At 41.4% G+C, this 22,659-nt stretch overlaps 1 protein-coding gene and 1 long non-coding RNA gene across 3 annotated transcripts in view; one reads left to right on the top strand and one right to left on the bottom strand.

Annotated features, from left to right (window-relative positions):
• Window positions 1-2,302: 2,302 nt before the first annotated feature.
• Window positions 2,303-22,659, top strand: part of tead1a (TEA domain family member 1a) — a 45,854-nt gene continuing 25,497 nt past the window's right edge. The window contains exons 1-2 of the mRNA XM_071506386.1: window positions 2,303-2,538; window positions 18,751-19,234. Of these exons, the coding sequence (XP_071362487.1) occupies window positions 19,030-19,234 (205 nt within the window). The 5' untranslated portion in view covers window positions 2,303-2,538; window positions 18,751-19,029. The remainder of the gene's footprint in view (window positions 2,539-18,750; window positions 19,235-22,659) is intronic.
• Window positions 6,241-10,509, bottom strand: LOC139637583 (uncharacterized). 2 transcript variants are annotated; one of them, XR_011694631.1, is made up of 4 exons: window positions 9,650-10,509; window positions 8,024-8,235; window positions 7,712-7,816; window positions 6,241-6,895 (listed from the first exon to the last, which is right to left on the bottom strand). It is a non-coding gene; the product is annotated as an uncharacterized lncRNA (long non-coding RNA). The 2 variants fall into 2 exon arrangements; XR_011694630.1 differs by having other exon boundaries at window positions 7,712-8,235.

Below are 22,659 nucleotides of genomic sequence, written 5' to 3'. Positions count from 1 at the left end.
CATAAATGTCATCCTCAGCTCAGCTCATGTGAATCTGGTCAAACGCATGTGGAGAGTCCACACCCTGATTGTTGAGATTGCTCCACAGACCACAAGAGGGCTCCTACTGACATTTTGCATCCGTGAACACTGACATAATGTGCTCCATCTTTATTTTCTCCTCTGTCATTTCAGGCACAGAAGAGCCCAAAATATTAAATTATACACAGATTGAGATAGAAACAAAGATTAGAAGGTTCCAGTTAAAGCAGTGTTGCCCAAAGTGGAGCTTGCTGGATAAATTTGCCTCTCCACAAAATTATTTTTGGCACATTAAAGAGTTCCTAGGGAGTGACAGACAAGATCTAAGCAGTGATTTTGATCTTTTTTTTTGCCACACAAGCCAACATCATGCATGTGTAAATCTCAGCAAGCTAATGTCACTCTTGATACATTTCCAAATAATCTTGAGATTCAAGCATTCGGTGCTCCACGGAGATGCAGGATCACAGGCAGAGGAAGTGTTAACAGAACATCAAGAAACCAGGTGGGGTCAGATTTGAGGTCAGGCTGTTGACCTTAAGGTCACCGAGCTAAATGTTTTACCAGCCTGTTCTGTGTTTGCCTGCATGGCTCTGGGTCTGAGAGTGACACACACAATCCGTCACAAATTTGTCACAGAAACACACTCTGCACAATCCACACATGAGTCAGCCATGTGAGGGTATGTTTGTACTCATCTCCGAGAATTTAACTTACACACAAAACACAGAGACAGCTGCCATGTGGAACGCCGGTCTGCTGATTGGCTGGCCCGGCTGCGGTGTCAGGTTGCAGTAGGTGTTCCTGGCTGTGACCTGGGCATATCTGTGTTTGTTTTATGTCACAGCCCCTCCCTCCAGATAGATGTCAATCCAGCAGTGCCTGAGGGGATGAAACCTGAGATAGGCTGAGGTTAGTAGTAAACAACAACTCCTTTATGAGGCAGAGGAGGCTGCCTGGTGCATTCAAAGAGCTGAGAGAGAGAGAGAGACAAAGATTTCCAGGCGGTGGCTGTCGCGAAAGAGGGGCCCACAGCAACCCTGGGGGTCCGTCAGGGCTCTGCTCATTTAGATAAAATCTCAGATAACATTAAATATCAAAAACATTTAGAAGATTCAGATGGCTGACAGCGTACATTAATCCGATCTTACTAAACACGAAAGACAGCCAACTGAACGTAACGTTAGCATCATGTCAGTCTGTGTTAGCAACACGTGTTATGATTTGTCCCGGCTGTTTTGTTGCTGTTTCTCGTCTAATTTTCAGTGGGATTGTTAATGAATGTAGTCCATTGATCTGTCACGTTCACTTACTTAGCTAACATTAGCTTAGCTTATATAACCATTAGATAACATGACTGTTAGCTAACCTTACTGTTAGCTACTGAAACTTTAAATGCTGCTCAACCTGCTGCCACAGGTCAAGCAGTCAAGTAATATGTACTTTGTTCTGACAAAAATACAAAATAAATCAATATGACATTCATGTACCAGGGTCATGGTTCAACTATATTTTGTAGGAGATACTGGGGACATTCTGTGAAACCTGCAGCTTTTTAACTTTAGATTTATCCAAACCTTGAAATGTCTCAGTTAAGGTGAAATATTACGTTTCAAGTGTCACATTTTGGGTGAACGGCAGACACCACAATAAACAGAAATGTCCACATCATGATGATTAATACCTAAATATAGGCTACCGAGGCAGTGACACATGCAGAGGAGCTGTTTTAGGGAACAATAGTGTCAATGACACAACAATATCTCAAGTTTGCTAACAGCTGCAAAGCTTCTTCACACTGTATTCAACTGAGCAAATACTTAGAAAATACTTAAACTTCCTATTTGTGAAGGGAGGGATGTGGTTTTTTTTTTATACAAGTCAGTTTTGCTTAAGTCTAACCTTTTAATGATTTAAAATTATTTTTTATTTTTTATTTATCTTACATGTGGAATTTGTGGAATAACTTTTTCCTCAGTTGCATTGGATGTGGCTTTTTAAGTCTGAAATGCACCTGGAACAAAGCCTCTGTCACTGTATGTTCTGTGTAAACTTTATTTGATTCGTTGCCAGCTGCTCCTCCATGCACAGCAGACCGTGTTTTTATCTCGACCCATTCTCTCCCCCCACTGAATAGAGTTTGGCCGCTCCACTCTTTTCTTTTGTTGTTACAGTCCAGCCCCTTCCCCCTCGCTCTCTTTCTCTTTCTTTTTTTTTTTTCCACCCATCCTCCCATCTCTCACTCACTCTATTTCATCCATCCAGGGTGACGCCAGCCCTTCTCACCCCGCCCCGTTCAACTCAGTCCACTGCGTTCATTTCATTCCTGCTCCCATTCCGCGCATATTTCGCATCCTTGGAGAGACGCTGCGCATTTTACGCACTCAGCGCGCCCGATTCTTCATCAGACCAGAACCGAGAGGAGACAGGAGTTGGCGGAGGGCTTCCCGGTGCTGTGGCGACTTCAATCCGTGGAAAAGTGTGGGAATTAATCCATAACGAGGCGTATGAATCGAGGTAAGTTCCCAAGGAGGAGCCCCCCCCCCTCCTCAGCCTGAGACCTCCGCGTCTGATAGCCCCCGGACGTTTCGCTTGTTTCTAAAACCCTGAAGTGGTGACTGAAGCTCAAATTAAAACAATTTCGGCGACATCGCGAACCAAATCGACACAGAGACACCCCTTATAGATGTGAAATAAGTCTAACAAGCTTAGTAACGCTTTGCCGTGTGGGCTTCAGAGCCAGGGATGTCGCTTTCACTACAGTTTTATTTCCCTTTCTCCCGACACCAAACAACAAACCTTGTTTTCAACCACTTCTTCCCCTCGCACACTGAAATACCACACAGGAGGTGGGATATTTCTCCCATCGGAGTTGGCTTCATGAATGGATCCAAATGTAACGCGAAAAGGATGAAAACAATTAACGCCGCAGCGCTGAGAGGCAGCTTAACAAAGCTGGGAGTGAATGGGGGACTTGTTGCATCGGCGGGGTTTTCTCTCTCCCTGCACAGGCAGGCCCCAGTCACAGGAGCAGGCCATAGGCTGATAACATGCACACGGTGTTTACCCAGTGGACAGAGCTGATTATATGCTCAATAAGGACACGATCATACAGGCAGCTGGTGGATTTGTTAACGTATTTACTCCTTCCCTCCACCTTAAAGACAGATGATTGTTCTCAAGGGGTTTAAAACTCTTTTTTTTTTTTTTTATATATATATATATTTTTTTTAGAAGGAGTTTTCTGTGTTGGATCAGGGTAATTTAATGCATTTCTGAAAATGTGATTTTAATTTCATTGTTTAACATTTCATTTCACATCACAGCTGACATATTTTGAGTTTGTGGTGACTTTCTGAGCAACCTTAAAGCTTTTTTTTTTTTTATCCCCTTCAGTGTCACCATCCTATAATGTCCTACATATGAGCTCATAGTGGTGGAGTGTATTTCCTTTTGAATATTGATTAAAGGACTGCTCTTGTCCTTTATAACAAGAGATATGCGGCAATGCAGGACCAAACCACAATGTAATTACTGGAGAAAATTATAGTCTTTGGGTATAAACATAGTAGATCTGTTCATTCTGAAAGAGTAATCCATCTGTCAGATGAGGGGAGGGGTATGTTAGAGATAAAAGGATTTTAATTCAGAGAATAAGACTCTTGTCTTCTTTTTCGATAGCGCTGACGTGGCTTATTTCACTTAAGATCCGTCTCCATTAAATGGAGATAAATGTTTTGCAAAAACAAAAAGTAAAATGAGTATAATCAAAGGGGGTTTATGACTCAGGTAAAATTTAAAAGTGTCAAGACTAACTGTTTTTTTAAATTATGGATTTATTCTGCAGATTATCTTCTCAATTACTTGAAAAATGTGCGTTTATTTTCGTTGTCTATAGAAACAGTAAAATACATTATAATGTCCTCAGAGCCCACAGTGACATCCTCGCATATATTGTTTTGTTTGACCAATCATAGGCAGGATTTTAGGCTGTTATCTCTGAGAAATGACCAAAATGATTAATGATGACCTGTAGCTGCTTCACCCCAGTTACAGTGCAATCGATCACAGTACAATTTAACTGTCTTTGAAAATAACAGGAACCCAAAACAGAAAAAAAATGTAAGATTGATTTGGTGTAAGGTATCTCAAGTGTTTCATGAAATTTCTGAGTTTATAAAGGTGTTTGCACGTTTTGTAAGTAAGTTTTGGTCCATCTGTGGCAGCTGCACCAACAATAGTATCTCTGATGTTGTCATTTGTCCGGAAAACGTGGATCTGAAGAAATGACACAAATGAGTTTTTAATGTTAAAACGTCTTGGAAAGGTTTCAGCCGTGATTTGAAGGCAAATTGCCCTTTTTATTTTCTCTCTCTGCTCCAGTGTTTGATAAATCAGGCAGTCCTGAAAGTGTAACAGAGGAAGGGGAGACGTGTGTGTGTGTCTGTGTGTGTGTGTGTGTGTGTGTCATTGTCTTTGCTGTGTCTAGGCCGGTGAGCGTACAAAGCTTTGTCAGTCACCCTGGGCAAACAGCCCCCCATCGTCCCTCCACTTTCCTCCCCTCTTCCACCCCCTGTGTCTCTCCCTCTCCAGTCCGTTGACATCTGTTTTGAGTGTTTTGTGCACCTGTAGAGACTAGGGAAGTGTGTGTGTGTGTGTGTCTGTGTGTGTCTGTGTTTGTGAGAGAGAGAGAGAGAGAGAGAGAGAGAGAGAGAGAGAGAGAGAGAGAGAGAGGAGATGAAGGGAGGTGCAGAATGCAAATCCAGGCGTTTGTTCTGGCCTAAGCAACGCAGACTGACTGACTAACGACCATTTGGTGTGTGTGTGTGTGTGTGTGTGTGTGTGTATGTTTGTGTGTGTGTGTCTCTGTCTTTGCCTCTTGCTGTCCAGGCCCGGCAGGCCCATTGTTGCGGCAGCAACAGGCGTCGGTGGATGAGGACGCACCATATGGCCTCTGTGTGCTTTAGTCACAACTGCTGTGTACGTGTGCGCTTTGTGTGTGTGTTCATGTGCTTCGCCAATGCTGTTACAATATGGTGGAGTTTGGAGCGGCTGGCCACTCGCTGCCTTCCTCCTTGTGGTTTCATCTGTCGACTCATTTCTAGACAGGAGGGAAAAATCCAGCACACAGATTTTTATGGAAGCGGGATTAGGAGGAGTAATCTTCCTGGCATGAAATGATGTCTTGTGACATCCAGATGAAGCCCTGCTTTGTTTATTTTTTATTGAAAATATAGTAGTTGTTTGTTGGGTTTTTTTAAAGCTAAATGAGCTGAGAGTTGTGCTCTCAGGAGAACTGTCGGTTCAGAGTTTGGACGAATCAACAGGTGATACAAAAGTCCTGAAGATGAAGGGATGCTTCTGGCTGTGAAGCGCTGTGTTCTCACTGATATTACTCAGAATATTCTTTAAAAAAAAACAACCAAATTCCACTTCCATTGAAATTTGAAGCTAACTCCTACAGCATCCCTGCAGTCCTGCTTTGATTTCCTGTTTTTCACACATCTCAGATCATTAGAGCTCTTGCAGTTTGCCAAATTATTTGCTCACCAATGTGATTTCCCACATGTTGAACTCACCAAAAAAAAAAATTGTCCAGGATTCAGCTCATAGCAGGATGAATCTGGATAAACGTTTTATTTTTAATTGGATAAAAACTCAAGAGTGTAAAAGAAGCCTGAGCTCGTGTGTAATGAAATTTAGGAAGCGGAGCCGGTTTATTAGAGCAACAATGCTGAGCGTGTGGGGGGTGAGTGGGTGGGTTTGGGAGGGCAGGGGGCAATAGGGGTAGGTGAGGGGGGGAGGGAGGGTGGGTTTTGTGGGTGAGGTGGGGTGGTGGTGCGGGTGGGGTAGGCTTTGTTTAGGTGATGGGGGAACAATAGGCATCCTCTAGGGTGGGGTGGGGTAGAGGGGGAGCGTTGTTGTGCAGGGGAGCTGGGGGGGGTGCTTTCTGGCTGCAGGAGGCCAGTGGAGCCTGTGCTGGCTTGTCTGACTGCCTGCTCCGTCTGCCTGTCTCTCTCTCATGTCAACACTCATGCTACTACATCAAAACCACACTGTTCACACTCATTTACATCTGACCAGGAATCGCATGACTCACAATATGATCATCCTGCAGAAGATAAAACTCCTGTTGCCGTACAGGTGATTCTGCAACATATCATATTATCTGTGGTACATCAGGATGTGCGTGAGTGAAGAGAAAGACACGACACTAGAACATTCAAATGTTAAAGAGTCATAAACTGTCAGAAAAGAATAAATCACTGTAAAAGTATAAAAAACTTCACAACAGACAGATTGTGATAATAGACCCAGCAAAGAATCACAAGACACTATCTCGAAATATAATTTATATATTCCCCCTTTTAATCCACTCGGTATCATATAATGTGTGTTGGCCAGGCCTGTATATTGGCTGATATTAGCTCATTGCAGACATAGAGTTGTTTTTGGCACATATGTCAGCCTGTCAATGACACTAAATTGAAGTACACAAAAGTAGTTTACTTTCCAACTGTAACTTGTCCTGCCTACAGGACATTTCTTGGTTGCAGTTTTTTTTAACAAACAAATGTGAAGGAGCCGTATCAAAATGTTTTTGTTATTTTATGGGTTGTGGAAAGACAATATTAGCAGATATATACTTATCTAATTTTTAAACGTAGATTAAGTGTTGGTGTCAGCTTAAAAAATATTATTGGTCCAGCTATATTGTGTATAGTTAATAAAGCAGCAGGAGTGTGGACAGGAGAAGAACTTTTTTGAAACAATGCGTTTTCCAGATTCTCATCCTTTTACAAACATGGCCGACAGTTCCTGTTGCCTTCAAATCTGACTCAGATCCTTTTTTTTCTGTTTCCCTGACAGACGACTGAAAGAGATGAAAGCACCGTAAGAATTTCTATTAGTATTTGTTTGGATCATTGCATTTGTTTTATTATTTTATGCTACATGTATTTAAGGTTCATTGTTTTTTATTGTGATCGTTTAGTGTTTTTTTTAGCGTTTTGTTTCTTTTTTACAGAATTGCTCGTGATAGATAAATATGATAAGAAAATGAGCAAATGTTTTTCAAGGAGAAAAAACTAACAAACAAACAAATGAAAATTTAAAAAAAGAATGCTTTCTTTGCTTTTCCTTGATATGGAAATTTTAAGTATTTCTTTTTTTCAATCCCTCATTTCATCTGTTTTTTCAACATTCAAAATAATCACAGGTTAATTCACATATTTTCGTTTGGAATTTAAAGACAAAAAAATAAATAAATTGCCCTATGTGTACTTTATGTGATTATCTACCAGGGCAAACAGAGTTGGAAGAAACAGAGCTTTACCCCGTTTGTCAAAGAAATCTATTCATTCAGGCACTTTCCATTTTGCCAAGCAACAATAGCCACTAAAAATGAAATGACAGTTTAGTGTCTTCCTGCCCTTTCAGTGTGGATGGATTAGACAGAGCTTCTACAAACCAGAAAACACATTTTCATGTTTTCTGCCTTAGCATGGATGTGATCTACTTCGCAGACCCACACACAGACAACTGCGAATGTCATGGACATGTAGTTGTTTTCATGATAATTCTTTCTAGTCTGTGTTGGTGCCCTTTAGCATTGTAGCGACTGCACACAGCTTCATGTAAACACCTTCTGATGACTAAATTTACACCATGCAGACGCTCACGTACTCACCATAGACTTCATAAAGGTAGACATAGCCTTTGTAGGTTTCTTAGGAACAGTTTTGAAGCTCCGCTGTCACCATCTTGGCAGTGCCTGACTCCGCCTAACTCCTGGCTAATCCAAAAATGGCAAAAGAGGTGGTGCATGTGGAGCTGAGACTTTATTATTATGCAGAACTTCATGCCTTAATGAAATTTGAATGGATAAGTTTTATAGAAATTCACCCCCTTACAGTTGCATCGAAGGGAGAAATGATCTTAAGATACCAAAACATGTCTATTTCTGCTGTAAAGTTGTGGGAGTCTATGGGGATTGACTCACCTTTGGAGCCAGCCTCAAGTGGTCATTCGAGGAACTGCAGTTTTCAGCACTTCCGCGTTGGCTTCTTTTTGAGATTGCCCCATAACTCACGGACGCGGAAAGTGTAACGCCAGCTTAACCCTCCAAGGGAAGTGTGAATAGACCCTATGTTTCCTGATCTCAGCAGGAAGCGGGCAGGGAGTCTATGTTTCAACTACTTCCTGCTTACGTTCCTGGTTGGAGGAATTGACATGATCAACACTTCTGCAGAGTGGGACAACATCTGACTCTACTCTCTGATACTAAAGCGGGAAAACGTTTCCCCGCTGGTGTGCTCACAGCCTCAGTTTTTGTCTTCAGCTGGCGTCACTGTGGTTCTCTGATAACATTTCTGAACTCAGTATAGAAAGTGATGCATTATTCAGAAATAGCTAAATAACGGCTAAAAAATAACAGCTTTTACTTTTCCCAGAATAGAAACTGTTGACACTTTGCCCTTTTTCGTCTTTAGATGATATTTCTTAACTGTGACTGACAGCAGAAAATGCCACAAAAATGATCTTCAATTAGTCATTGAAACTATGTTACTTCTTCATTCAACACATTCTTCATCTCATAAAAAGCTGAATTATTTGTAAGCAGTTGGGTTGTTCTTCTTGTCGTTCTTCCTGTTAGTTTGGGGAGTGGCAGTGAATCGAGAGGCTAGCTTAGAAAGCTAACAGGAAAGGTTTGTTTAACAGGTTTGTTGTTTTGGGGGTAGCTATGGCCCACATTAGCCTGCGCAATACGCTAATAAATTGAAAGCGAAACCAGGTAACACTTCGTAGCCTTCTACACTGTAAAAAAAAAACAAAAAAAACTCAAACTGTCATTTTGTTTAGGCTTTGTGTCCATACATCTTAGAATTTTCACTTCCATTAACTTACTTTAGACTAACATATTGATATATGTCATCACCAATTTGCGTGACAACAATTTACAAATGAGCGGCAATATGCTGCTGGGAAGCTGCAACGTCCTACATTTGTTAGTTGGCAGCAAAACGATAGGGAAATTATCACTAAACATGCAACTGCAGAACCATAGTTTTTCCATATGTGTGGTCTGGTATATCCTGCTGTCATGTAGTATTGACTGCATATTACAGAATCATTCCAATTTATTACAACATTTTTCTTATTTTTGTAGTTTTCGTCCATCATTCTTATTCATATGAACATCATTTATAACAACAGATCTGGGAACACGTCAACATTGATGAAAAAGTCGTCACATAGGACAACACATATGAGTGGTCAGATGATTGGAGAGATTTTCAGCCATACAGCCTCTGTCCCAGTTCTCTACCACACACTACGTGCACCGTAAATTAATCTGGATAGTATGTTGTTTTCTGAAGTCAGAGCAGTAATCCTAAAATCATTTTTACAATGCATACTAACTTATATTGCATTTTTATATATATATATATATATATATATATATATATATATCTTTTGTTAGTAACTGTGTGGTTTGAAACCGGAACAAAGCTAGTCTATTGCAGTGAGGGATTATTTCCAACATTGCAGGTGCACTTTCTTTTACAATTACCTCCAAATAAAGTAGTTTAGATAATCTTGTTGTGTGAGTGCTTATGCTTCTTACCTTGTCAGACTTTATTTTTGGATGTCACAGTGTTCCCAGATCTCAGCAATTATGTGGTCAGTACTGCGTTATCATAGAAATGATGGCCACTCCAAGAAAATAAGACCAAAGTTGTAATAAACCAGAATTATCCTTTAGTGCTCCAGCCAGGTGGATGCTCCAGAATCTTTGTAGACTTTTGAAAAAGAAAAGAACACCAAAAAAAAAATATTTATTTATTTTTGAAATTGATTTTATTATTTCACAATTTATTTTCTGGGAGAGAATCGATACTTGCCTTTGACATCCACGTAGCGCTGTGCTCTGTCCTGCTCTGTGATGAAGCTCAGTTAGAGAGTCAGTTTTGGAGATAGAGGGCTGGGAAATAACCAGAATGTGTGGTTAAAGCCAACTAGGTCCTTAAATAACCAGCATGTTTACAGGATGCACAGCCACTGAACTCTGCCTCCTAACCTGCATCTGTCTAAATAAAGCAGGACCCAAGTTCTAATGGACCACAGATGGAAAACACAGTTCAGGAGCTAATTCATTTTCTGTGTGTGTGTGTGTGTGTGTGTGTGTGTGTTTTCAGGAGTAGAGACGAGAGCAGAGCCTGTGTTCGCTGTATAGAATATAATTGTAGTGGTGAGCGGATAGATGTAGTTCACTGTACTCTTCACATTCATGCAACCATACAAAACACACACACACACACACACACACAATGCACATGTGGTTTATGTCTCCGCACAATGCTCCTGAGTTCACACTTATTAAATGGTGTTGGTATTGCTGTAACCTCCCCAGGCCTCTCTTTCCACTGATGGTGTGTGTGTGTGTGTGTGTGTGTGTGTGTGTGTGTGTGTGTGTGTGTGTGTGTGTGTGTGAGCCAGTCTACTTGTGACAGTAAACCCTCCCAGGAAGAGGCCAGATAATGGCTCGGTCTGACTCTGCAAGAACTGGTGGAACTAGAAGAACAGAGAGGGGTATGGAACAGGGTGAAGAGCTGCTAGCTAAACCTTTTACCACCACATTTCCAGGAGGAAATAAGCACTTCACTGTATCAGTGTGCAATCTGTGACCAATTACTCTGTGTGTGCATAAATGGTAATGCTTCTGTGAGGAGATGGTGAAATAATGAGCAGTGCACACTGTGAATCACAGCCTCTTCACCACTCATAAAGAAAATCCGTCTCTCACTTTCTCTGTCTTCCTCAAGTGCGTATTAGTGCAGTGAAAGAATAAAAGAAGCTTTGCTGGTTTCTTTTCACTGGTGTTGCCTTTTTCATTCGGCCCAATGAATATCTGTCTTTGTTTTTTAAACATGAAATCAGGTCAGAACTAATCAAACCAACTCGAGACTTTCCTAAAGGTGATTATTTCTTTCCCTGGCATTATGCAAGATGAATTAATCAGTAATGGATTAATTGAAATCGTGATCATCAGAACTATAAAGGGTGAATGTAGGGACGTGCGTCAGAGCCAAGACGAAAATCACGAGTAATGGAGTACAGAACAAAGACTGCATTAGAAATTGAGGCACAAGAGTTCAGTTTGCTGATACAATGACTCGGACTGCACAAAAACTTTTCATCCAGAACAATCCATGCCAGGCTGTGGAGGCTAGTAACAAAAACTAGGAACCAGTGGGCAAAAATGGCCCCCATTTCAGTTTCAACATCCTTGAGGAACATCATTTTAAATATGTCTGCCATTTACACTAGTGGTGTGAAGCTTGTTTGTCCGTGGTTGGCTGAGGTGTTGAGGAGATTCGAGCAGTACAGTCATAATTCAGTTGAAAGAAACATGTCTTCCGAGTCCAGTGACTTGAAATTGTCACGTGATTGTGTAGCCTTGTAAGAAGGCATTGCTTTTTTTCTGCTTGTTGTTATATCTGACCCTGCACACACCTCTTATCACATACTGCCTTGTGTGAGTGGATCATAAGTGTACAACACTACATGGAGGTGTGAATGCACCTAGAAGAAACTGGGGATGCATTTATCAAGCCATATTCGGAGGATGTCAAGGACATGTGTCCTCAAATGAACTTGTGTGTAATTCACCCATCCTGACCCCCTTCAAGGTGAGCCTTATTGACTCCAGTGTGAGTACAGCACAGCCAACAATTGGATCCAGATGATTTGCTGAGCCAAACGAGTTGCATAAAGATTTGAAGCTGGTACCCAAGGCAAAGTATCAAATAATTGCCACAGTTCCTCCTCTCTAACTGTGCTGATGTGAGGTTTTTTTTCTTTTTTATATGTGTAGCAGTGGTTGGTGTACCACGATCAAATGTGAGTAAGAAAGCTAAAAGTGATCACTCTGAATGCATTTGAGAAGCCGTGTGCCAACAGCTCTCGATCAGATCCACTCCTGAATTTCAGTTCTTCTAATGGCTCTAAGATAATTGTACTGAATTGGATAGTGGTGTTTACACCACTGGCCAAAAGATCATATGAAAATCTTTTCAGGTAGAATCGTAATCCATGATCAGATTTAGTTGAACTAATGTGATCACATGATCAGTTGTGCATAAGTTTGCCTGGGCACAAAGCCTATCTTTTCAACTGGAGGTGTAAGGCCCAATTCACAAATCTCTACATCCTCTTTATACTCTGATTTTATTCTGAAGGTCCTGACTGGAAGTTGTGATTTGCACATTTCCATGCCGTGGCCAGCCTCAGTTAGTGGGCTAATAGTTACCTGTGGGCTGGTTAGCACCATCTAACTTTTAAAATGAAATGTCTACAAGTAGATCATTTGACGAAATAAGATCGTCCACAATATAAGATGGTCAGGTCGCCCACCCATACCCTAAACATTTAATCTGCGCAAATACTTCATTAACAGATGCTTTTACCAGCGTGTTCCAGTGATAGTTCTCTGTGTGTCAATTCTGAAGGTACCCGGTGGTTTTTTAACTACAGGGGCACTAGGTGCATTGTTTTTACAAGTCGGTTTGCCTGTTGCTTGTATCATGCATGCAAACAGGGATGTGAAGAATGTGATAAACATTCTTGCCTTTGGTGTCAGGCTACTCTGCTGATAGACAGTTATCGGCAGTAACACGCAAAGAAACGCAGAAATGTGCTGTAGATGGCAGCAAAGAAGAGGACTGCTAGCAAGCATGGAATTACAAAAAATCCAACTGTATAACAAACTGATAGTGGACATTTAAGGCTGATAGTTAGCGCGATATTTAGGAGTTTCAAAAATCAGATTACAATATATCTGGTCACACGAACACATAATATAAACAACAATCTTCATATGGATCCCTTACTCAGTTGAACTTGTCAGGATAAACTGTGCAATGGAGACACTGTTTCTAAATTACCTTAAAATAGTTTAGCCTTTTTGTTCTCACACCGTATACGCCATGCATCTGCAAGAAGCTAATAAAGATCAATATATTCAGGGTTAACTGGTCATGTGACAGATGCTATATCCATGTTTTTGATATGAATATGAGCTAACAGGAGCCGTCATGAACCAGTTGTCCATCGCATGTTTGAGATTGTTCTGCAACTGTGTGTGTAAGACTGCAGACCTCTCACACCATATTATTAATCCCATTCATCACTATACAGTGGGGCTTTGACGCTGCAGCTCTTATGCAGCCTGGGATCCTTTTAGACCAAGCAGGTGATTACATATGCAGCAACAAAACAGAGCTGGAAATATCAACTGTCACACATATCACATATCAAAAGTTTAGTTATCTGTAAGACACGAACTAGTTCAGCAAAAGTGAAAAAAAATGAAAAATAGTGTTTTATGCATGTTTGATGTGTTTCAAATGAGGACTTCAGGGACAGACAGTACATCAGGTTGGGCTGAAATCATACACTTAAATATATTTTAACGGTTTGAATAACATGAGGTGTAACTTGAATGATCTCACCTTGCAAATGATGTGTCCGCGGCGGCGGCTGTTAAAGTGGGATGATAAATGAAGCACCCCTGAATCTGCTCCGACATCGAACGCTTCAGTCACATTTGCACATGAGTAAAAGATGAGTGTTGTGTCTTCTGGTCCTTGATCGAAAAATAAAATAAAATGAATGACAAACAAACAAGAAATATTGCATCAGATGCAGAATAATTCTATTTGGGTTTCAAAGGACCATAAAGTGGAACAACGTTTACTTTGAGGATTATGAGAAAATCCCCTTGTATAAAACCTATGTGTGTGTGTGTGTGTGTGTGCGCGCAAGTTGGAAGTGGTTAAAAGAGATGCCCTAGAATGATCCAGTAGAAGAATCAGTGAGGGGACTGATAACACAGTCAACTTATATCCCAACACAACCCCCGCTGACACAAACACACATGTATCTGCACATACATACCCAGGTCTCTCCCTCCCTTTGGTTGCTTTACATTTCATAACAACCTCGCTGGCTTGCTTTTAAAAATACAGAGGCTTAGACCCATGCACACTGCATGTACATAAACACATACGTGTAGTTGGCGTGTGGTGGAAGGCAGTAAGTGCTATAAGACGATGTGAGAGAGGAAGAAAAGCGACACAGAGGGAGAGCATGAGAGTCCAAGGCAGCTGCAGGATTGTGGCTGGATGCCCTGTGTGTATTCTCCTGAGGGCTGGCACTGACACCATGAAGCCTGCTGTCCTGGCTGGAGTGGCCCGGGCCTGCCTGGTGACAGAGAGACACACCGAGGAGGGGCACCCATGGTGCAGAGGAGTCACCCAGTAGTCAGTTGATTGTTGTGCGACTAATGTCTCTCTCCAGTGTCCATCTGCTACAGGGCCCCTTATACAGAGGCTTCAGAAAATACTCAGACCCCTTCACATATGGTAAACTTTATTGTGTTTAATTTTAATTAAATTTTAAGTGGATTAAATTGCACTTTCTCATCAGTTTAGACTCAATAATCTATAAGGACAAAATGAAAACATTTTTTTTTCTTTTTTTTCCCCTATCGTTTACAAAAGTATATGGAGTGTGAAAGTGTGAACGTCCCACAATTCACACTGCATGTGAGGACGAAAACCAAACCACAGTGCCAAGGAACTCTGTAGATCTCTCTGTAGAAAAAAATTGTGGTGAGGCATAGATCAGAGCAAGGGTATAAAACCATTTTGTTTCTTCAGGACATTCGCTCTAACAGAGCTTCAAAAATCCTCTGCAGAGATGGGCTAACCTGCCATCTGAGCAGCACTCCATCAATCAGGCCTTTATGGTAGAGTGGCTAGACAGAAGCTACTTTTAGAAAAAGGCATATGACAGCCCACCGTTTGCCAAACAGCATTTAGAGGACTCTGAGAGCATGAGGAAAAATCTGATGAGACAAAAATTGAATTCTTTGAGCAGGACTCCAAACTACATGTCTGGTGAATGCCAGGCACTGCTCATCACCTGGCTAATATCATCCCTATGGTGAAGCATGGTGGTGACGGCATGATGCTATAGAGGTGCTTCTCAGTGGCAGGGACCAAGAGAACAAATGCAGCCAAATACTTAGAGGTGCTTGAAGAAAACCTGCTCCAGTATGCAATTGGTGGCCCAACCAAAGCCCTGACTTAAAACCCATTGAACATCTGCGGAGAGACCTGAGGATGGCAGGTTTAATGGGATAAACTGCCAAATCCAGCTTTGCAAAGCTTTTAGAGACAGTACTGAATGAAGGGTCTGAATACTTATGCAAATAACAGATTTCAGTTTCAATAAAAAAAAAAAAAAATCTTAAAACATGTTTTCACTTTGTTAGCCTGTGTAGATTGCCGGGAAAACATTGGCAGCTTTATCCCTTCGCAATTAAATCTACGAATCAATGAAGTGTATGGATCTGAATACTTCCCGAAGCCAATGTAGTTGTCCTATTTAACATGAAACCTCCACCACAAAGTTTATGTGTGAAGTCCTTCCTAGGTACTTAGTAACTACAAGCTAGTTTCAAACAGCTGATTGATTATGAGAATGTCAGGTTGCATCAATAAAATTCAAAGCGCCTGCAATCAACCACCCAACTGACTGCCTTCATAGATTTTTTTTCAGCTCATTGTTGTGGCTTTCCAACCTGCAACTATACTTCAGTCTCTTCAAACGAGACTGAGGTTGACTAGCTTACACAACAGGATTTATTATAACATTTGCATGTCCTATGTTTACAGAAACAGTTATATACTGTATTACAGTAGTTCATGCAAACTCTTATCAGAATCCAAAGAAAGTCTATCTATCATAATCTGTTGAGGATTATAGGAATTTGCATCACAGTGATAAAGCTGAAAGAAATGTACGACCTTCTAAGCAGTATTCAAGTTTCAATGTACCCACATGTAGAGCACTGAAGTGTAATAATAGCAGCCACTCAGGCTGAGTTTGGTTTTTTGAAGGCCGTTGCACTGTATAAAAAATAGCACTCTTGCGTGTTGTAGTTGTACTATAGAGACAAAATGAAGCTCTGACAATTTAAAAATTGAATTTAAAGCCCCTTGAATTTTAAGTGAAGGTGGTTCATTGTCATTGCTTCAGTATAGGTATTCAAAGAGGTCAAATGTTTTCTGAATGGTTCTGCAGTAAATTGCAGAGATATTCATATCATGTGAAAAAAAAATGTTTCCGTAACCTTAATCTGACTCGCAACCTCAAGTTTTTTTATTTTATTTCTGAGGGAAACGATAAAAGATTATTTTAATATGCAGGGCTGCTTTTGTGCTGAAATTGATAATTTTTTGGTGATTTAGAGGTCATAACTGACTCAAGAGGAGAGTAGATCAAGACCCTCATGTACATTTGGATCAAATAACTCTGCAGTGGACACTGGTATTTATCAGATCTGGCTGTGATCGGCATTGATGTAAACACAACAACTGGGTGAACATGCTAATTTTCGCCCCTTTATCCTCTGAAACATCTTTCAGAGGACAACCACAGTAAACCCACCTGTCCCCTGTCCAGCACGGTGCTGTTAAACCAGAAACACTGCAGCTACACTGAGCTCGGGGATTAAAGAAAGTTGAGCCCCAAAAATAAGTTTCAAAAACACAGTCACCAATGAAAGCGTTTCACACGGGGGCTCCGACACTTTTGCAGGAGCACTGATTAGGGGATGAGACGTGACAGATCCGTTTGACCAGTTTGCACGGCAGCTAGCAGCTCACTCTCTCTCCACTGCGTCCGTGTAAGTGCATGTGATCGCTCCTTGCAGTTGTGTGTGTCCTCAGTCTGAACAGAAAGATAAACTCGACTGGCGGTGGCAAAGGGGTCAATTGGCTTTTGTCATCGGGTTTACCCCTGTTTAAAAAAAACACACTTATACCTGCTAATTTTGGTGTAAAAGGGTAAAAGTCTCTGCTTTGGGGGCACCTTGGGGCAGCTGAAACTATACTGGCATCACTTTATGAAGTTGCAGTGGCTGACATGTTTGCAAAAAAAATCAAAACATAAAATCAATTCCCATTTACAGCCATGGAGCTACATTAGCAATGATCTAGAGTCATGTTTTATGCCAACTCCTGCGGAAAGTATCTAGCTCTTTAGCTGCGAAACGCTCCAGTATCTTCACCAGCTTATAGCAAAGTTTGTCATATGGTGCTTGACAAGTAGTTTGCCACAGGTTTATCACCAGATCTTTTGCAGGTCACTAAAAGGCTACATAGAGCTGTAGGGAAGTGCACAGGAGGGTGATATTTCTCTTTGAATTTTTCACACTGTGTGACCTCTATTCGTATGACACGTAAAGAAAATTAAAAATGTTGTCATGATCAGAGACTCTCCCCAGGAAGCCTTAAAAGGCAGTTGAGAGTTGAAAAACCTGTTATTGTTTCAGCTCTTCACGTTATCATCCTTCTTGAATCTCCAATGCTCAAACAACAGTAGCATATTTTATTATAACATAATTCTGTCTAATGTTGATCGTGTACACCATACCGAGCATATGGATAGACAGACAGAATTGGGTTTCACTGCACTGTTTGGAATTTAAATTAAAATTTCAGTTTGAATCAGAGATAATCACAAAGATTACGTGTGAAGGATACTTCTTTTTAGCACACACAGTAGCATATTCACAAACACAGTCACTCTTGGTGTAGAGGGAACAAATCTTGCTGCTGGTCAACCATACAGCCTGCTGGATGAATGAATCCTTGTTTGAATGGAAAACTGCTGGGGGAGGGAAGAGGGGAAGAAAGCAAGGGTGGTAAGTTGGAGAGGAAACGGAAACGTGGGTGAATAGAATAAGCATGAAGAGAGAACCGGAGGACAAACTCTAGTAAAACCAGTAGATCCCATTCATTACACATGCCTGTGAGTCTGAGCCAACAGATGTTATTGTTGTGGCCTTGCAGTGTTTTCCCTCAGGTGTTAAAACTCTGTGAGCCGAGCTCAAGTGTGTGGACGGGGTTAAAATGTGTCCAAAATGTTGCCTGCTGCTCTGCATGCTTCATTTGCATGTGTGCGTGTGCACACTGTCAAGTGTAATTGTGTTAAAATTAGCCAGGCAGACACACATGCACACAATACAAACACACACACATACACTTCACATTGCAGGCTTGTGCAGGCTGTGGTGAGGGACAGTGCATGGGAAGTGTGAACAGTAGAAGACTAGACAAAATGACATGTGTTCGCCCAAGGAGCTGGCACTGTAATTGTGTGTGTGTGTGTGTGTGTGTGTGTGTGTGTGCGTGCGTGCATATGTTGCTGTGTGAGTGTGGTATGTACTGCGCCAACCCTGTTGTTTACTGTGGGGGATTTTAGAAGAATTGTAGGCAGCTGGCAAGCCCCTTTCAGTTTTTCCTTTTTTTTCTTTTTTAAATCTGCTAGTGGCTGTTTGTCTGTCTGTCTGTCTGTTTCACTTCTACTTATGTGCATGTGGATTTCATGTAAGGCTACTACAACAGTTTAACAAAAATAGGCAATTTCCTACTTGAGAAGAAGCAATAATTTTGCGGTAGCAGCTGGGATACAGGCTTACGACATGTTGATCAGAAGGTAGAAAATATGTTTTTTGGAAAAATCCAGACTTAATTTCGGCATGAATTGCAGACTGGGCAGCAGAGAGAGGAGCATGTATGTCAAGAGTTATGTTTTGAAAACAGTCTTAACTTAAGGAAATGATACAATCTTTCTGTTTTTCTTTTTTCATTTCAGGTTCTTGCTGCCCGGTGCTGGATATCGGACCAGCTTGCTGAGTTTTCTACAGCCAGACGTCGGCCACTTCAGTATTATTATTGGTAGTTAGCATTTGGGATCACTACTGTTGAAGCCACATTTAGTATTAGCATTCAGTTTCTAGTTGCTCACAGCTGGCTGGCCCCACTGGAAGTTACTTATTACCACTGGCATTAACTTGAGTTTACCAGTAGTTTTGTATCACAGCACCTACTTGGAATCAAACCATTAGCATTAGTGCTGAGTACAGCTGCCAGTATGGATCGCAGTAGCTGGAGCGGCAGTGAGAGCCCTGGGGAGGACATGGACAGACTGAGTGACTCAGGAGGGGACAAGACCATGGACGGGGACCCTGAGGGGGTCTGGAGCCCCGACATCGAGCAAAGTTTCCAGGAGGCCCTGGCCATCTACCCGCCCTGCGGAAGGAGGAAGATTATACTGTCGGACGAGGGAAAGATGTACGGTGAGTGATTTGATTGTCACCGAAGAAAGGAAGCTTTAAAAATGTCCATAATTGGACAGTTTTGGACTGTTAATGTTCAACTAACAGTCTCAAAAACAAAAATATTGAATTTAATTTATGTAAAACAGAGGAAGCAGCAGATTCTTACACTGGAGAAGCTTTATTGGATTCAGAAAGTATTCAGACTCACTCACATTCTGCACACGTCATTTTGATTTGTAGATTTCATTATAAATGGATAAAATTGCCATTTTGCCCATCGATCTACACTCAATATCTCATAATGACAAAATAAATACATATTCTTATCAAATTTTTGCAAAAATCCCTCATTTACAAAAGTAATCTATACTACTAATAGAGTCCTAATTCAGTACGATGTTGAGATGCCTTTGGCAGCAGTTACAGCTTAGAGTCTCTCTACAGGCGTTCTTTAGGGTTTAAATCTGGGCTTTGGTTGCGTCATCAAGGTCAGTCAGAGACTCGTCCTGAAGCAACTGCATGGTTGTCTTGGCTGTGGCCTTTGGGTCACACTGAAAAGTGAACTGTTGCCCCAGTCTTAGGTTGCGTGCACTCAGAGACCCACCCAGACGTGTCTGGTGTTTGCCAGACATCGGTTCAATTTTTGTCTCATTAGACCAAAGAATCTTCCTGCAGGTTCTCCCATCTCTGCAGAAGACCTCTGATGCTCTGTGACCACTGGGTTCATGGTCACCTCCCTGACCAAGAACATTCTTACCAGGTTATTCAGGAAGAGTCCTGCTGGTTCTTCTTCCCTTTCACAATTATTGAGGCCACTGAGCTCCTTAAAGCTTTAGAAATGGTTTATCGTAGAAGTCTACAGAGAATGCCTTGGACCTCATGGTTTGGTTTTTGTCCTGATGTGCAGTGTGCATTGCAGGACCTTGTACAAACAGGTGTGTGCCTTTCTAAACTATGTCCAATCAGTTCAGTTTGCCACAGGTGAACTCCAGTCAAGTTCTAGGCACAACTGAAGGGTAATTAAACCAAAGATGATGTAGCAGACCACAGATTTTGGTGCTGCAGCAAAGGGCCTGAAAACTTTTGTAAATGAGAGAATTTGGTTTTTAATTTTTGGTGAATTTGTAAAAAAAACCTAAAACTAAAAACATGTTTTTGAAGAGAAGGGGTCTGAATACTTTCTGAAGCTACTGTAAATCAGTTATCAAAGTTGTTCATTAATTTTCTATAGATCAATTAAGTGATTAAATGACCAATAAATAAACTTTTTGTTTGTGCATTTATATAGTGCTTCAACCATATATAGAGTGTGAACAATTATTATTGTTGACTAATTTACACAGTGTGTAGTGGCAGAATGTAACATCCCTGCACAGTGTTATAAACACATCCAAGTGTTTGCTGTGGTGTGTCAGACCTGAGAATGACTGTGTAGATGGCTGTGTGTGTGTGTGTGTGTGTGTGTGTGTGTGTGTGTGTGTGTGTGTGTGTGTGTGTGTGAGAGAAAGAGAGAGAGAGAGAGTGTGAGAGTGAGAGGCCCGTCTAAAAGGGCAGAGACACAGTAAAGCAAGATAAACTGTAAAACAGAGGAAATAGAGGAACACTATATGTGCATCATGTGTATGTGTGAATGAGCCTGACACTGAGAGCGAGAGTCTATGTATTTGTGTGTGTGTGTGTGTGTGTGTGTTCATATGTGTGTTTGAGAGAGAGAGAACTAATAGAGTGATGAACAGATGGTCCTCTGGCTGCCACCAGCTGCGTCTCTCTCTCTCTCTCTCTCTCTCTCTCTCTCTCTCTCTCTCTCTCTCTCTCTCTCTCTCTCTCTCTCTCTCTCTCTCTCTCTCTCTCTCTCTCTCTCTCTCTCTAGTGCACTCTAGTGATTTCCTCATACTGCATGAGTTTTAGTATTAAATTAAATCCCAGATATTAGATCCTTTTTTTTTTCCATTGAAGTCTTGCCTCTGAACCTTGATGGACACACACACACACACACACACACACACACACACACACACACTCACACTCATTACATGGCCAAAACTTTGTGGACACCCGAAGAGTTTAATCATGATTGCTGAACATCTCCCATTAGGTCACAGCAGCATTAGTGAGGGCGATCTTGGAAGACCATCTCTTTAAAGCTGCACTTACAGTTTCAGTATTATTATATACACACAATCCACAGACCATTACCATCCACCTGGCAGCCCCAGGGAATGTTTTAGCATCCTTTTGCTCATTGTTTTGATTTTATGGCCTCAACTTTAATGTTTTGGTTCACTCTCAAAGACCTTTCTCTCAACCTCGTTTCCAGCAGCAGGAAGCTTAACTGACATTAGCCACAACAACTCAATGAGATGATAAGTATAAGTCCATGTTTACATCTTGTTGCACATCCCCTAAGTGACCAAACAAAAAAAAACAAAAAAAATCAATGAATGCAGCTTTAATGACCCATCTTTGTGCATGCAGGTGTGTTGAAATAAGAAAGGAAGGGTCTTTGAAAACCGGTCGGAAAGTTGAAGCAAACTATTGTCTAAAGTCTTAAGATTTCCCTTAAAGGTGCTATATGTAAGTTTTCTCTGCTGTACGTGGTTTCTTGCAAGTAGTGGTATTCGTCGCTTGACAAGAGCTTCAGCCATTGTTGCGTTAATAAGGCAAGGTGGTGATAATATGTCCTCTGAGCAGCGCCACATCGTCTCGGCAGGTTGGAGGCTGCAGTGAGTCGCTATTAGAAAGTGACGAGATGGACCGGGGCTAGCTGGTTAGCGATCCAACTCCAGTAGAAGAAAAGACATCATAGAGACAAGAATGAATATTGGTGTTGCTTTCCACCTCTGGAGACAGCTCTTGGTGAGGACTCACAACGTGTCTTCCAGACTGATAAATAAACAGCCGTTCATGCTAATGTTAACAAAAGTAAACAAAAGTTTACAAGAGTATGTTATTGGCACACATGTCTACACACATACAGTGTACTTATATCGGGCAGCTGCACGCCCCCTGACATGCAGAGGTCACACTTAAACTCCCGTTCAAGCTCCTTTTGTGTTATTGATCCACTGCTGATCAATCAGTCTCATCCTGTCCTCTGCCCCAGCGGCATGTTCAGCGCGTTTGTTTACCTTGTTGACTCTGTGTTCAGGTTGTTGACATTTTTTATCACGGTGACCTAATTAGGTTAGACAGTGTCTGTTTTCAGAGGCAGAGCAGGAAAGGCGAAATGGCGAAAAGGGGGGATGAGCAGCGTTTGGCGAGGGGGTTTTAATCGTTGCTCGAACATCTGTGCAGACCAGAATTATGAAACAGTATCTCGTTCTTAGATCTTATTTTTGGCTCATGATGCACACAGAATAGGACAGGCTCACATTTTTATTCATGCGTGCTGTTTCATTTGACTTTAGAGAAACAAGGAGCCTCTATTTATTTTCTTTCTTATG

The sequence above is a fragment of the Trachinotus anak genome, unplaced genomic scaffold (genome assembly GCF_046630095.1).
Source record: "Trachinotus anak isolate AG129_WGS33_773 ecotype Australia unplaced genomic scaffold, CSIRO_AGI_Tana_v1 ptg000002l, whole genome shotgun sequence".
Lineage (NCBI taxonomy): Eukaryota > Metazoa > Chordata > Actinopteri > Carangiformes > Carangidae > Trachinotus > Trachinotus anak.
This window is presented reverse-complemented; position numbering and strand designations above follow the sequence as displayed.